Consider the following 14,642-nt stretch of genomic DNA (forward strand, 5'->3'; position numbering starts at 1 on the left):
TTTGCTTTGATTTTTAGTTTATTTAAAGAGTTTGAAGATGCTAGTTGTGACTTTGCAAGACGTCACAAAAGTTAAAAGATGTGTTCATATATCCTAATAAAGGACGGGTTTACCAATTAAAACTAAGTAAAGGGTGTCACATACAGTGAGCCCAGGTTGCCTTCTTTACAGCTTTGTCCACAAGTCTTTAATTCCATGTATTTGCAACTTCCTATATGCTAACTGATGAACTGGAGTTGTACACCCATGAACTGTTTGGCTTAAACAGGGTAGCATCCTTCAGATATCTTGTTAATGGGTTTCTGCTGCAAAGCACTGCATAGGAGGGAAATTCTTCAGAAGACAGAATTTAGAGGATTTACATGATAAGTGCTTATGAAGGAAAGATGACCACAATCTGATGACTTAAGAGGACTTAATACAAGGTTTACAGCTTGACTTGTAATTTTTCAAGTTTCATTAATATAGTTCTATTTCACAGCAGCAGTTTTCTCACAGCACTTTACATTATAAAGGAAAGACCAAAGAGTATTAAAAAAAAATCAAATGATTCACTAAAGCTTGGCACTTTGATCAGTAAGAAGAAAAATATTCTATTTACGGTAACAGAAAAAGAGCTCTGGAGAAAGTTAATTTCAGTTCCCCAGGCTTTCTGAAAGACTTTTTCTTTGGACATTTTCAGTCCAGTCCTTTTATGTGACAATTTCAGAATGTTTTTTCCCCTCCAATGTTTGTACTGTACAAATGTAAAATGTTTAAAATACAGTCCCTATTTCTTTATTTCCTGTTTCCATATGTCTCCTTCAGGGTACTCATGTCGGTTCACAGATTCCTCCAGCATCTCACAAGAATAGCCTGGATCCTGAAATCAAAGAGCAGAACGATCTATACCAGCAGCTGTAAACAACGCAAAGTTGTTTTTTTTTTCAGAGTAATGCAGATTGACTTCCTAATCAGTTTCTTGCCTTCGGTGGCATATAGTGGGCGTCTTGAATCACTACAGGACTAGTGAAGTGCTCGTGGAGGTGGTCTACATATTCACACATTCTGGGGGGAAAACAAATCAAAAAGTCAGTGTTTGGTTATAATCACTGAGATCAAACTGTTGATAAAAATAAACGCTGCTCCTACCGGTTCCTGAGATCCGCAGACACGCAGATGTAATCAAACAGAATCAGATGCTGGACGAGCTCACAGAGCCCGACTCCACCGGCATGAGGACACACAGGCACTGAGAAAGAAGAAACGCAAACCCACGAGTTTCCTCTGTGTAGGCAGTATTTGTCTAATAACCTTTGAGGGCCTTTGGCAACTTTTAAAAAACATGCCTTGGGGATCTGTATGATTCATGATTGTTATTCCTTGAACTTTTACCTTGGAACTTGTAAGCCATCAGCAGCACGGCCAGGTTCTCGTTGACACTGCCCAGCCTACAGCTGTCTATCTGGACAAACTGCAGTGCAGAGGCCTGCAGGAACTGCTTAAACATCACCCTGTTGTGACACTGGAGAGAAAACTCAACTCAACTCAACTAAAAATATAACCCATCAAAGATATGCTTGTTGGAACAGACCTGAGCTCTGACCTGCTCGCCTGTTGCCACTCCAATCCCCAGTGGAGCCAAAGCCTGCAACAAGAAAGTTGTTTATAACTCAACAGCCCTGGATGGATGACTGAATGTACCTAAGAGACAGAAAGAGGGTCCTGTTCTTGTGTTTATTGTTACCCTTAATATTATTCATTAGAAATCAATGATACAACCATATAGAGGTTTAAAACGACTGCCAAGGGATGCAAAATAGCCACAGAAAGACATAAAATGTATCTGATGGTTGCTTTGTTTTGATGATTTTTCAACCTTTCTGTTGTCCCATATACATACTGTATCACAGAAATGCCTTTCATACACATAAACAAGCTGAAAACTAGAAATTATTCTCTTACCTTGGAAATAGCAGCATGACCCAGGATGTCATCTGGAGACGTGGGCTCCTCGATCCAAAGGGGTTTGACCTCAGCCAGTCTGGACACCCAACTTATGGCCTCGGCTACGTCCCATCTCTGGTTGGCGTCGATCATCTAACAGGAAAATAAACCCCTTTGGTATAATTTCCTAATGCCATTACACATGCAGGGGCAAGAACAGGCTTACCAATGTGCTGCTGGGTCCAATCATTTTCCTTATGAGGCGGCACCGGCGTATGTCGTCCTCTAGATCAGCGCCAACCTTCACCTTAAATCTGGTCCATCCACTTTTAAGAGCATCCGAGCAGAGCTTAACAGAAACATGACTGTCATTACAGTTAGTAGTATGCCTAACTAGGCACACTGTTTGCTGAGCGATTTATACAACAGAGACCTGCTTGAGCTGCTGGTCTGAGTATCCGAGCCAAGCACAGGAGGTGGTATATGCAGGATAACCCTCTTTCAGCATCTGATCCTCTGATGGAAAAAAGATATGTACTGAATTAAATTGTGTTTAAATGGAATAAACTGGCCTTTTATGGTGGCTGAAAGGGCTCTGGTTGGTTTCTAAAGAGGCAGTAATTAGTGTGCTCACCTCTCTGCTTCTTGCCCTCCTGTGCTTTCACAAGTATGTCTAAGAAAAGAATGAAGACAGAAGGAGTGTGACACAGCGTTTTGGTAACACTGCATTTCTCAAACTGTACTGGACACACTCAATGACGTCAAAAACCAGTCTCACCCAGAGCTTCTTCCTCTGTAAGCACATCAGTGATGTATCTGAAGTCGATGCACGACACAATCTGCTTCGGGTCCTGAATTGACAAATACATGGCATGATATTTCCCTTGTGATTACATCTCGGATATAAATCGGTGGAGTAAATTATCTCTGACTCACCATGTCCACGAGCAGCTTCCACAGCGGCTGTGGAAAAAGTCTGTGAGCCATGATGTGTCATGCTTTATGAAAGAAACAAAGTTTTACTTATTAAGCTTCATCTGAGATTTCCCCACCTTGCCTTCAGCTCTTGCCCAGAGGTCCCACACAGCATTCAGGACTGCAGCAGTGGCCAGGTGGATCACTCCTTTCTCTGGGCCTAACTGTACCAGACGAGAGTCATAATTACATCTAGCAAAACTGGAGAGTACACCGCCGTTTGTTAACAGACACATTTTTCATCATGCATTTATTAACTAGGTCTCTTTTTATAGTTAATTATTGTTGGAGGCTTTTTTGGCATGAAAAAACAAGCATACATTATTCAACAACACTGGCAAAGCCACCAGTCTGAATAAGCTGTCTCGTATGGATACAAAAGTGTGGGCACCGCTAGATAAATGACATATTTTATAAATATAAAATATGTCATTTAACATTTATTCAATAATCATATTGATATTAACCCATAAGTGTTAAACACCGAGTGAATATCAGCAGATTCCATCAGTCAAGTGAAACTGATATTAGCTTGAAATCTAAAGAAATGACTGTAATCTGGTCATGTTTGTTATGTTATGTTTGTACTCTCACCCATCTCATCTGGCCATCACTGGTCAGGAGGCGGTAAAATCCACGGAAGTTACTCACAATCTCCTGCAAAGATTTGCCGATAACTAGTCCTGCAAGGGCCTTGACAGCGCACAGCACTGTGGGGTTTCAACCAGCAACAAAAACAAAGAAAAACTGGATGAAGATCAAAACTTCAACAAAGATCTATAATTTTAATAAACCTCATTTAAACAGATACAGGGACTGTGGAGTCTGAGAAGACAGCCCTGCAACAGCCAAGTTATGATGTTCGGTGTTTTGTCCAGTTTATCTCCCTGTTGCTCTGTGCCACCCTACACAAAGGCGTCTCGCTCATAAGCCTGCACTCTTTGATATCCACTGTGACTAATTGAGGGTGAGTGGGAAGAGAAGAGAACAGAGAGAGACAGAGTAACAGTTACACTATGTTAGACAGAGATGAATAATTACTAATGAATATTTTTCAGTTTCAACAGTTTTCAACAGTAGTTTCCTGTTTTATTTTGATAGTCTCTTGCCTTGACAATATTTTCTGTTGCTGCAGCGTCAAGAGGACTTGAGTCATGAACTCAAGTGCTCTTGATGCTTTATAACCAGCAACTTTGCACGTACAGCGAGTGAAAGCATTGGGTGAACCGAATGAGGCGAAATTAAATCGAGCTATTAGACCTGAGTGAACTCGTATTGATCAGAGTTAGAACAACTAAAATAAACTTAGATTAACCTGAAAGGAACTAATATAGGTTAAGCGGTAGTTGATACAAATCAGGATTTAAAACCAAACCTGGGAAGGGGGAGAAATATATCTTTGTTTTGCTTTTGTTTGTTTGTTTTTTTATCTTCTTTTTTTATTTAAAATAACTAATGCCATATACACACACCTACACACCATATACACATTTTTATAGTCAATCCTCATGTATTTACTGTGTGCGTATTAACTAGTAATCCATCCTTATTCCAGCATCTATGAACCACCATACATGTTATAAATGTTATCGTTTTTGTCATGTTCATATCATGTCAGTATTCTCTGTAATGTAACTGAAATCCATTGACTAAAACTACCACAAGATGGCAGTGCAGGGCTTGGAAATTAAAAAGAGAAAAATCATCCAAGATCGGACATTTTCTCTGCAACTTTTTAATCATTAAGGAGCATGTAGGCCATAGAAACACCGACAATAAACCATAATGTGGCTGATTTCTGCATTGTTAATGTTTTTTTAAACAATTTGGTGGTGTAAGTTATGAGACGTTGTATTCATGTAAAAATCTACATCGCAGTTGTAATTTTGCTCAATAAAAAACAGCAGCGTTTTCACATTTACTCTATATAGCTGAGATTTTTTTCCCCTACCGAAAACCTTTTGATAAAATTCACACTGTTCAAGAACCAGAAATTCCGAGCTCACTGCGTGCACTTGAATGCAACAGCAAGTTTGTTGTGGTGGCTTCGTCAAAGTGGGTCTTTAAGGCCGCCCCGCGTGGATCTTACCGATCTCGGTGCCTTTTCCCAACGTGAACGTGAGGCCGAAACCTTTGAGGCCGCTGTCCGTGTCGAGGACCACATAGGCGGCCGAGTAGTCCGGGTCGGTGTGCTGCAGCGTGGACATGAGAGGGAGGGGGGAAAGGTCTCATTCTTGTGACTGTGTCTGTGAATGCGAACATGCACGCGCGTGGAGAACGAGCTGCACAAACTTCTTACCATCGCGTCTGAGCCGTGCTGCTCCAGGGACGTCGGGAACCTCACATCCCTCACTCTCAAATTAACAATTTTGTGCGACATCTCTGCGCACAGATTAAATCTGTCATGTGATCGAAGCGGTTTCTGCTGTTGTGACCTCTGTAAGCTTACCCCACCCACTTCACCGTGTCGTGCCGGTTTAAACATTAAAGATGAGGCTTAAAGAGACAAATCAAAGCGTCTGGTCTCTAAGTGAATAATAAAAATATAAAAATACACTGTGTAAAATCGCGTTTTATTGTACAAATTCCCCAGGTGAGTCTCCACCCACAACCTGCCTCCCCGGTAAACTTTGCAGTCTTGTCAATTTTATCAATAATCATACAAAATGAGGAGTTTATAAAGCCCTTCATTACAAGCTCGGTCATCAACTGGAATTAATAACAATATAATATTGTCCTGTCGAGTCCATACAGGAGCAAAGAGAAGAGCTATCATACACATCACTGCCATACAAACAACAGTTTTTGCAGAGTCACCATAAAACACGAGAGTCTGAGTTTCATCCCATCCCTGTTTAAACGTTAAATAGACCCAGTGACACACTATACAAACGTCTTTCATGTAAGCATGTCTCTGCAGCGATTACAGTGGGATTATAGTAACCGGGGCAGTGAGGGACACAAAGAATTATGGCATTGTAATCACAAAGTCTCTTCTGGAGGATGATGGACAGCGAGGGGAAGTCTTCAAATGAAGCTTTAAATCAATGTCCGTGAGATTATAAATTCTAGGAACATATTTGTTCTTTTTTAAAAAAGACAGAGTTTATCACAATCTTAATCATGTCTACTGCAACTGATGACGTGAATAAAGATAAGCCGTGTGGAATTTGGACCATCAACCTCACCCTGAGAATGTCTCCCCGTTAGGAAAATATATTATTTCTTATCAACAATTAATCATTATGTTGCATAATTTATTGTTACAGCACAAATTTGGAGGCAAATGAGTGCGACGGTCGGCTTTTCTCAGTGGGTTTTTCGTCCGCGAGGCTTCGTCACAGCTTATTTCACAGGAGTAAGAATCCCACGTGGAGTGTATCTGAAACATTTCTCTGAAATCGGAAACCACAGTCATATTCAGAAATTCACACATCTAAGACTTGAGTAGTACCGTAGGTTAACACAAAATTATGAAATGCAACAAAATCTTGTGTGGACACTGGAAACAGAAAAAAAGGAAGAGAGAAAATGTAGAGCAAGTAGTGGTTTGTGTGACTGGCAGTTTCCGGTCAACTTTTTCTGGACTTGTCATTAAACAAGCTTCCTCTGGGCGTAGGGATACACAGAAGAGTCCAGTCTGGCTATAGGTTTTCTCCAGGTTGATACTGTGGCTCTGTGGCGGTGAAATAGTCCTCCAGAAAGGACTGCAGGTACTCAAAGGTTGGCCTCTCGTCGGGCTCCTTCTTCCAGCACAGCTTCATCATCTCATGAAGGGACTCGGGACAACCCTGCGGGCAGGGCATGCGGTAGCCTCTCTCCACCTGCTCCAACACCTCCCGGTTCACCATACCTGAGGTGGAGATGGAGTGGAGACAGAGAGGGCTGTAAGAGCTTTTGTTCAAGCCTTTTTTTTCCAAATGGAAAAAGAAGAGATAAGAGGGCTCAGGAGGCTGCATATTCCACAGAAAATCCAGAGTGCATCATTAAAATCACAGCCACCATCAACAGAAAGGATTGAAAGCCTAGCAAATCCCCTCCCTGCTGAATATCAATCTACAGCAGCAAGTTGTGATTAAAAAAAAACTATTTGAGTGTCACAATATAATGGTGCTGATGATATCCATGCTGCATGTAAAATAAATAAATAAATAAAGTAGTAATAGGCAAATCATATATCTGTACTGCAGGTGGACCCCAATAATATAAGAAATTCAGCTTGAAATTCTTCACTTGCATTTTAATATTAATTGATTTATTTATGTTAATAATTAAAACTAAGCACCTTCTGTTACCACTTTGTGATATTACTCTTTACGCTGACCTAAATTTACTGCTCTTGTATTGACGCATTGGATCCCAGTGGCAGGAGGCCTTAACACTTTGCACATGACTGGGTAGCATTAGTAATTTATAGCCAACAGTCCATGTGGTTTATGTTTTTAAATAAACATTTTAAGGAAACATATCACTCACTCTTTTACATTTTGATTTCAAGACAAGATTTGGGATTGCTTAGGCTCCATGGGAGTTTGTCCTATAGACTTGTGAATTGATTTGCCTATCATAAAAGTGTATTTAAAACAGAATAGATAAAGAATATTGTGACAGACCTGCCAATCATGTAATCATTTAGCACCTTTAAACTGAGAAAAATCAGTCACAAATTTCCATCCCTAATTTTTCAATCCCAATATTACTGAAGCTGCACATTTGCTCAAATTAAAAGGCTTCATATAATTCATTTGAAATGAAATACAATCTTTTTGTTTGATTTATTACTAAAGACACCAACCTGTTAGTTAAGCTTAGCTTATAGATTTTGTCCAAAAGTAATAAAACAACAACTGTATATAAAAGATGGATGTGGCCTGACCAGGTTGAAAACGTGAAGCCACCTTGGAAGGATCCTAATTTTACATATTTTTTCTAACACCGAGCCGGGTCTGAGTCTTTCTCAATGACAACAAACATGTTACTGATTGTTTTATGGTCTAAACTGTTTATTAATCCATGTCATGTACAGATTGCTTGAGAGTTGTCCGCCCTTTTAAACGTGATACAACAGTCGGGCAGTGGATGACTTGGGCCTTATTTACTTGATCCTACATGCTCACCAAGGGTGTAACACATCCACAATGGCAGACAAATGAACATCAAATGGTTAGTAAATGTGTGTTTGCAAAAACCTCAACAGAATATATTGTTAAATTTGAGAATTGTTCCTGTGAGGTAAGAATATGGCTACCTTGAGCTGCTACCATACCTGCAATTTCAAACATATAAATGCAAATGTATAAAATCCAGTGGTATTTGTTCACAGAGCCCAGTGAGCTGTTTCCCCAGGTTTACCATAAATATGTGTCTATTTCTCAAAATGTCAACTTACTTCTATAATCAATTATCAGATTCTCTTCAGCCACACACCTCTAATATTAGTTTCAAGGCTACATCACATATAAACCTGATCTGTGTGAAGGTAGCACAGAAGGCTACGGGCACTGCTCCCTGGGGCAGAATCGGTCTGGCAGATGGTTATAAACAAGAGTTGTGTTCAATCTCCTGATCGTCCCCCACCAGATGGTCTCATCTAATCTCAAATGTGCCACAGAGTCTGTGTATGTGTGTGTGTAAGGCTATCTGTGTGTGCATGCGTGTACATGTCAATACTCCCCCTACAGAGCCATAAACAACCAGTGCAGACAATGTCAGACAGCTTCACTTCATCCTCTGATATTAACAAGCACACCAGCTCAACGTCTGCTGACAGACTGCAGGCTGATCGCTCTGGTCATTAATCACTGCGCTCTGTTGGTGCACTACACCTTTTCTTCACACCAGGTATGTGTATATCTGTGTGCTAGTGTTGACCCTGTCACTTACCTGGATAGGGCACTCTGCCTTTGGTGACAAGCTCAGTGAGCAGGATGCCAAAGGACCAGACGTCTGACTTGATGGTGAAACGGCCGTACAGCGCAGCTTCTGGGGCCGTCCATTTAATAGGGAATTTGGCTCCTGCGTGTGATGGAGGAGACAGGAGAGAGGGTTAGGTGAAGTGCTGCCACTAGAGGGCATATGGGCTAATTTCTGTCTTCATTTCCAGGAAGTCACAGGAAGGTCAGTTAACCATAGTTATATAATTTGGAGCACATTATATTTTCCTACTCAGTCATACAGATTTTTTAAATAGACCTCAGAGAAAACAGGTTTAAGGGGTAACAACGGATATAAACAATACAATAAAGAACGCTGCATTTGAATAATTAAAAAAAGATATCTAAAGTATTAAAAGTATTTATTAATATATATTTCAAAAAGCAGTTTCATTTGAACTACTCTCTACCTGAGAAACAGTCCTTATGGAAATAGTGTCATGTGCACCACAAACAAAAGTTCATTGATCTCTGCCACAGTCACGAACTCATATATAGACTGTAAATAAAAGATGGACACAGACATGGTGGCATCATCTAGTGTAGCAAAGTCTCAATGTGATGTTTCCCTGTCACCATCACAGTGTTTTAAAACACATGGATGTGACAGAGAAACAAAAACAAACACTGCCCTCTTATGTGTTATTAAGAACAGTATGCTCTATTGTTTATTTCACTGTAAACAGGACTATAATTTAACAAATGAATGTAATGTTGTATTCAAGTGTCTTAAAAGTAGCTGTTAACAGAATAAACCCATCTGAAAAGTGTTTACTGAGGTCATAGAGAACCCAGCGCAGTTTCTCCAGGCACGGGAGTTACATCTTTTATATACAGTCTATGAGATTAAGTGAATTTTTTACAGCCACCAAGTTTTCAGATCTTTGACCAAGCAGATGCTCACAGGTATCTTTTTAGTCTTCTGTCCCAGGTATTTAGTTTTTCTGCTCCTAAGCAGGCCATCAACTGTGCCCCACTTCCCTCAGCTAATATGCTGCTAATGCAACATTTTTAGCATATTTTTGAGGACTGTGTGTTTATAAGATTATTTTTTCATCCATCTCATGATATATCGATTAGCTTCAGCTCTACTTTAGTGATAAATTACTAAATCTCAAACTAAAAATGTGAGCATATTTAGTATTTAACTCCTTTCTTTCTTTATAGCATCACTGGCAACTGTCTCTTGTTTCTACGCCACTGGTCTTCAGACTGTAATTAAATTTGTAGAGCAGTACTGTTCCCTAAGTTTCACAGATGCTTCTAAAACAAGCTTCAGAAGGAAACTGCAGTCTTCAGCCTTCACTGGAAGCATCTAAAGCTTGCTCCACTTTCTCATGAGGGTAAGGCACTGCTTGCGAAGCAGAAATAGCAGAGATAAATTCTTCCAACATGTGAAGGGCAAAGCTAATAAGAGATCAAAAGAAGCATCTGGTTTTTCTTATGTTAGCCTAATTCATCATGAGGTGAGACAACCGGGAGTCGTCATAGCTGTAAGGCTCTCTCTGTTTCTGCCCTGACACCTCATTCACCTGTGACTCACACAGCCTGTGTTTAAGTGTGCGTGTACCCACCTTGCCTCGCCGTGTACTCGTTGTCCTCTATCAGCCTGGCCAAACCGAAGTCGGCAATCTTACACACCAGGTTCTCGCCCACGAGGATGTTGGCGGCACGCAGGTCCCTGTGAATGTAGTTCATCCTCTCGATGAAAGCCATGCCATCAGCGATCTTTAAAATAAACACACAAAAAAAGAAACCCAAAATGGTTAGACAGCATCTCACGTTCGCCACTTCAGCTAATAATTTTCAGCTTCTCGTACTTTCCATCACCTCTTCATGTCTGATTGATTTTCAAAGAGTAAGAATAAAAGCAAAGTGTGCCAAATCTGGGAGAGGAGGACTTGTTTACCTGAGGCTGTGATTCTTCTTCTTCTTCCTTCTTTTTTTTTTAAATGTCAGAAGCTTAAAATAGAGCTCTATACTTGGCAGTGCACTGAGGTGAATTCTGCACTAGTGGAGAAAAAAAAGATACAGGTGCTGGTCTCACCTTTGCAGCCATGTCCACCAGCATGACAAGATTCAAATGTCTGCCATCTCCTTCTTTGAGGAAGTCCAGCAGGCTTCCTATTAAAAGCAAGTGTGAGAAGTCATAATGGATGTGAGGGAGCTGCATAACGACATACTGCTACAGAGTGTGGAATAATAGCTTAAAGTGAATAATGCATTAAGTTGGACAGTAATTAATTTTGCGATTCACAGTGTTAGCTGATCCATGTTTCTTGTTTGGAGTTAAAGTATGGAAAGGTCAGTGTCAGTGTCTTTGTGAAATCACTGCACCCGAGTGCATCAAAGACTGCAGACACGTAGGCATGCATCTGTCACCGAGTAACCTCAGAAAAATTTTTTCTATGAAAACCTGCTGCAGCTTTCAATTACCCATTCCACTTTCCCGCATCAGGGACCCACCAGGGACCCTGAGGGACTTTCAATTTTTAAAGCATATTAATTAAAAAGCCTATAAAATTTACATTTTTCCTTCAAGGAAATCACCATGTGTAAATTAAAGAGGAAAAAAAGCAAGGGCATGTGATCCACCTGAAAAATCTAGAGGCTCACACCTGATGTTGTTTTTCCTTCTCTCTAAAAATAGACCTCAGGAGTGTCGTGTAACAGGAAAACAGCTGAGTACTGTTATTCTCCAGGGATTGGCGGTACCTTTGGACATGTACTCTGTGACAATATAGATGGGTTCCTCAGACACCACTGCATACAGAGGCACCAGTTTGTCATGCCTGAGCTTCTTCATAATCTGAGCCTCTTGGAGGAAGGCCTCAGGTGACATGGTCCCCGGCTTCAGCGTCTTTATGGCTACCTTAGTTGTACCATTCCACGTGCCTGCAGAGATGGAGATGCGGGAGAGAGAAAAGCCCACAGGCAACAGGGGTAATCAGTGTTGTTAATGGGCTGGGAGCGAGACAATATCATTAATTAGGTCTTGTAATTGCTCAGACATGTGCTGTCATGCATGCGATTCTCGCAAAATATCCCTGGGATGAGCGGATACGGGCTCACGGCAAACAAATCCAGCTCGCTCTCTCCTCCTGAGAGATACGATCTCTAGAGATAAAGATGATATAACAAAAAGAGGAAGCAACTGAAGGAAGTGGATAAGTCCCCAGCTCTGACAGAGACAATAAACATAGATGGACAATGACATTTTCTATATAAACTGGGGCTTATTCTGTATTTCCCAATGTACATAAATATAGATAATTACTAAACAACATGTGGCTGCTTTGGCCTTACCCATCCAAACCTCTCCAAAGCAGCCCTGGCCCAGTTTGAGCTCCAGCTGCAGTGACTCCCGGGGAATCTCCCAGGCATCTTTAGCAAGGCCCTGGGTCTGAGGCTTGACTGTGGGGCAAACTGTGGTCAGCTTGTGGCAGAGCCCGTCAGCATGCTCTGTGACAGAGACACCGAGAGAAATCAAAATGACACATTACACCCAGCAGTGCCACACACCAATACACACAAGTCTTTTAACCAGCAGGATTCAGTGTCGTAAAGTTTCATCCATCATTCGTTCCATTTGATGTGGATGACTTTAGATGCACTCATCCCAGCTGCGATGAAATATAAATGAGATGAAGTGGCTTTTTAACACACCAGAGCGCTCTCGAGAGCCAAGCTGAAATGGAGTGGGATCACAGAGACTTAACCTCAGCTCTCTTCGGGCTAAGGAGGAGGTGTGAGTTTCAAAATTATAACAGCACCATCAATTGTTATTAAAATTAAAGGCCATTCATCTCCTGTGGTAACCCTAAAGGAAGCACGGCAAACTGCGTGGCACAGAGCAGCAGCTGTGAGTAAGAGTAATTTTCAGGATAATTCCTCGAGGTATGAAGAACGACTGTGATGAATAATGAATGAGATGACACAGAAAAAGCGAGTGAGCAGGGAGTGCTGCCTGTGTACATACCTGTATAATGTTTCACAAGCTTCTGTAATGTGTCAAATTGTGCTCTGGTAGTGATGTAGTACCCCCCATTATCAAGCTTGCGGATCTTGTAGTGTTTCACATTATCTCCTTTGGATTCGTCCCAGTCCCGTATGGAAAGAGAATAAGCACCTGGAGGACATACAGGAAGTGGTTTTCATTTTTTTAAGCACAACTGTGAGTGATTTGGCTTTGTTGTGGTTAAAAAACATGGCTTCCAAACTAGGATAAAGCTCTGGTTCCCTCAGACTTTTATTTTCCTTTTTTACAGCTGTGAATTTATGTTTTTCTTACAAAGTTGTTATTCTTAGCACAAAAAAGTATCCTCCACTGCTTTGGAGACTTATGTTTCTTCCATCAGTTTCTGATGCTAAATACATCAATACCACAACAGCCTGAACACTGAAGTCAAACACAGGGCAATTATTTTTTACAGAGAGTTCTTACCATTGCTGGCTGCTTCATTCTTTTAAAGCAGCTGCATGCTGTTATTAGTCTTCCTCATGGCTTTATGCAGATCCAATTGTGTAACTGTTGTAGGTTTTGTTCTCTTTACTATTTTAACAGTACCAGGATCTATGCATCCGTACGCGCTACAGGGTGCTGCAGAAAATGATTGCTGCCCCCACCCTTCTCACACACAGGCTAAGAGAAAGCTCACTCATCTAGACGAGGAACAGCAAATATGAAGCATACTTTAATCTTATTGCAAATTAGAGTTGGTGAGAAGAATTTTTTTTAAAGATTTAGCTGTGACACAAGCAGTGTTAAACTTGTGCATCCATTAATGTGACAGCATGAATTCAAATGTACTATAGTCAAAGTCATCAGTAAGTGACCTCCGTTGCAATTCCTGAGCATGCCATGAACTGAAAACTGCTATAACACCTGCATCACTGTCCACAGTGAAGCCAGTTTTACATTGCCCCTGACCAAAATCAGCACCTTCGTGCATGACTGAAATGTACACCTGTGCACAGGGACAAACCAAATGCCTTTGGAAGAAAAATCTTACAGTCAGACGAGACAAAGAATGAGCTATTTGACAACAATAACTAGAGGTATCTTTGGAGGGGTAAAGGTAAGGCTTTCAGATCTAAGAACACTGACAGCTGTGTTCTTAGACTATCTCAAAACCCCAACTTCACTCCAAACAATAATTTATGGACTATATTTAAAAGATGGGTCCGTGCCAGCAAATCAACCAATTTAAATAAAGAGTGGTCAAATATCCAACCAGGTTTATACAAGGATACTAAAGGCATCTGGCTGAGGTACTACTAAGGGGCTTTTGGAGTCAGTAGAGGCCATGGTAGCAACCTAAATGCTAATGTTGAAGCTTTAAAATGCTAAAATCAACAGGTAACATTGATAGAGATACGTCCATCTTTTTTTAAAGACTCACTAATACTAACACTAACAACTATAACAGTCTCATTGTATCATGTCATTATAGTTGACCTACTCACCTTCCACCCAGAATCTGAAAGTGGAGTGATTTAACGTGGTGAATGTATTTCATATAAACACTTTTTTTTAGCATTGCAAAATTATTACTTATGTCGTTGTTTATATTTGCCACGAAGTCATGAAAGTGCTTCAGTTGCTATGGACTAGCATGATCCATGCAGCAACAGGATTTTCAGCCTGGACCACTTTAGTCAAAAGAACATTTCTATTTCCATTTGCAGTAGTTTATATTTGGCGATAAGTATCTGTCTTGGGTCTTCCCTGCTTTTCCCCACTTACATGTGGAAAGCTGAAGGTGGGGGAAAAAAGCAGCAAGAAGCAAAACCCCAGCACGACAGAGA

General features: G+C 40.8%; 2 protein-coding genes across 2 annotated transcripts in view; both read right to left on the reverse strand.

Annotated features, from left to right (window-relative positions):
• On the reverse strand, positions 1-5,469 carry enosf1 (enolase superfamily member 1). Its single transcript, XM_026179822.2, has 15 exons — positions 5,201-5,469; positions 4,991-5,093; positions 3,496-3,611; positions 2,979-3,065; positions 2,863-2,889; positions 2,705-2,777; positions 2,561-2,599; positions 2,360-2,442; positions 2,153-2,275; positions 1,945-2,079; positions 1,586-1,627; positions 1,375-1,504; positions 1,132-1,231; positions 966-1,047; positions 1-862 (listed from the first exon to the last, which is right to left on the reverse strand). The coding sequence occupies exons 1-15, from the start codon at positions 5,384-5,386 to the stop codon at positions 770-772; spliced, it is 1,419 nt and encodes a 472-aa protein (XP_026035607.1). The 5' UTR covers positions 5,387-5,469; the 3' UTR covers positions 1-769.
• LOC113029151 (tyrosine-protein kinase yes) overlaps positions 5,456-14,642 on the reverse strand; it is a 23,608-nt gene continuing 14,421 nt past the window's right edge. Inside the window, exons 6-12 of the mRNA XM_026179821.2 lie at positions 12,814-12,963; positions 12,141-12,296; positions 11,550-11,729; positions 10,882-10,958; positions 10,409-10,562; positions 8,785-8,916; positions 5,456-6,754 (exon numbers count right to left, since the gene is read on the reverse strand). Of these exons, the coding sequence (XP_026035606.1) occupies positions 6,546-6,754; positions 8,785-8,916; positions 10,409-10,562; positions 10,882-10,958; positions 11,550-11,729; positions 12,141-12,296; positions 12,814-12,963 (1,058 nt within the window). The 3' untranslated portion in view covers positions 5,456-6,545. The remainder of the gene's footprint in view (positions 6,755-8,784; positions 8,917-10,408; positions 10,563-10,881; positions 10,959-11,549; positions 11,730-12,140; positions 12,297-12,813; positions 12,964-14,642) is intronic.

Source organism: Astatotilapia calliptera, chromosome 9, assembly GCF_964374335.1.
Source record: "Astatotilapia calliptera chromosome 9, fAstCal68.1, whole genome shotgun sequence".
Taxonomy (NCBI): domain Eukaryota; kingdom Metazoa; phylum Chordata; class Actinopteri; order Cichliformes; family Cichlidae; genus Astatotilapia; species Astatotilapia calliptera.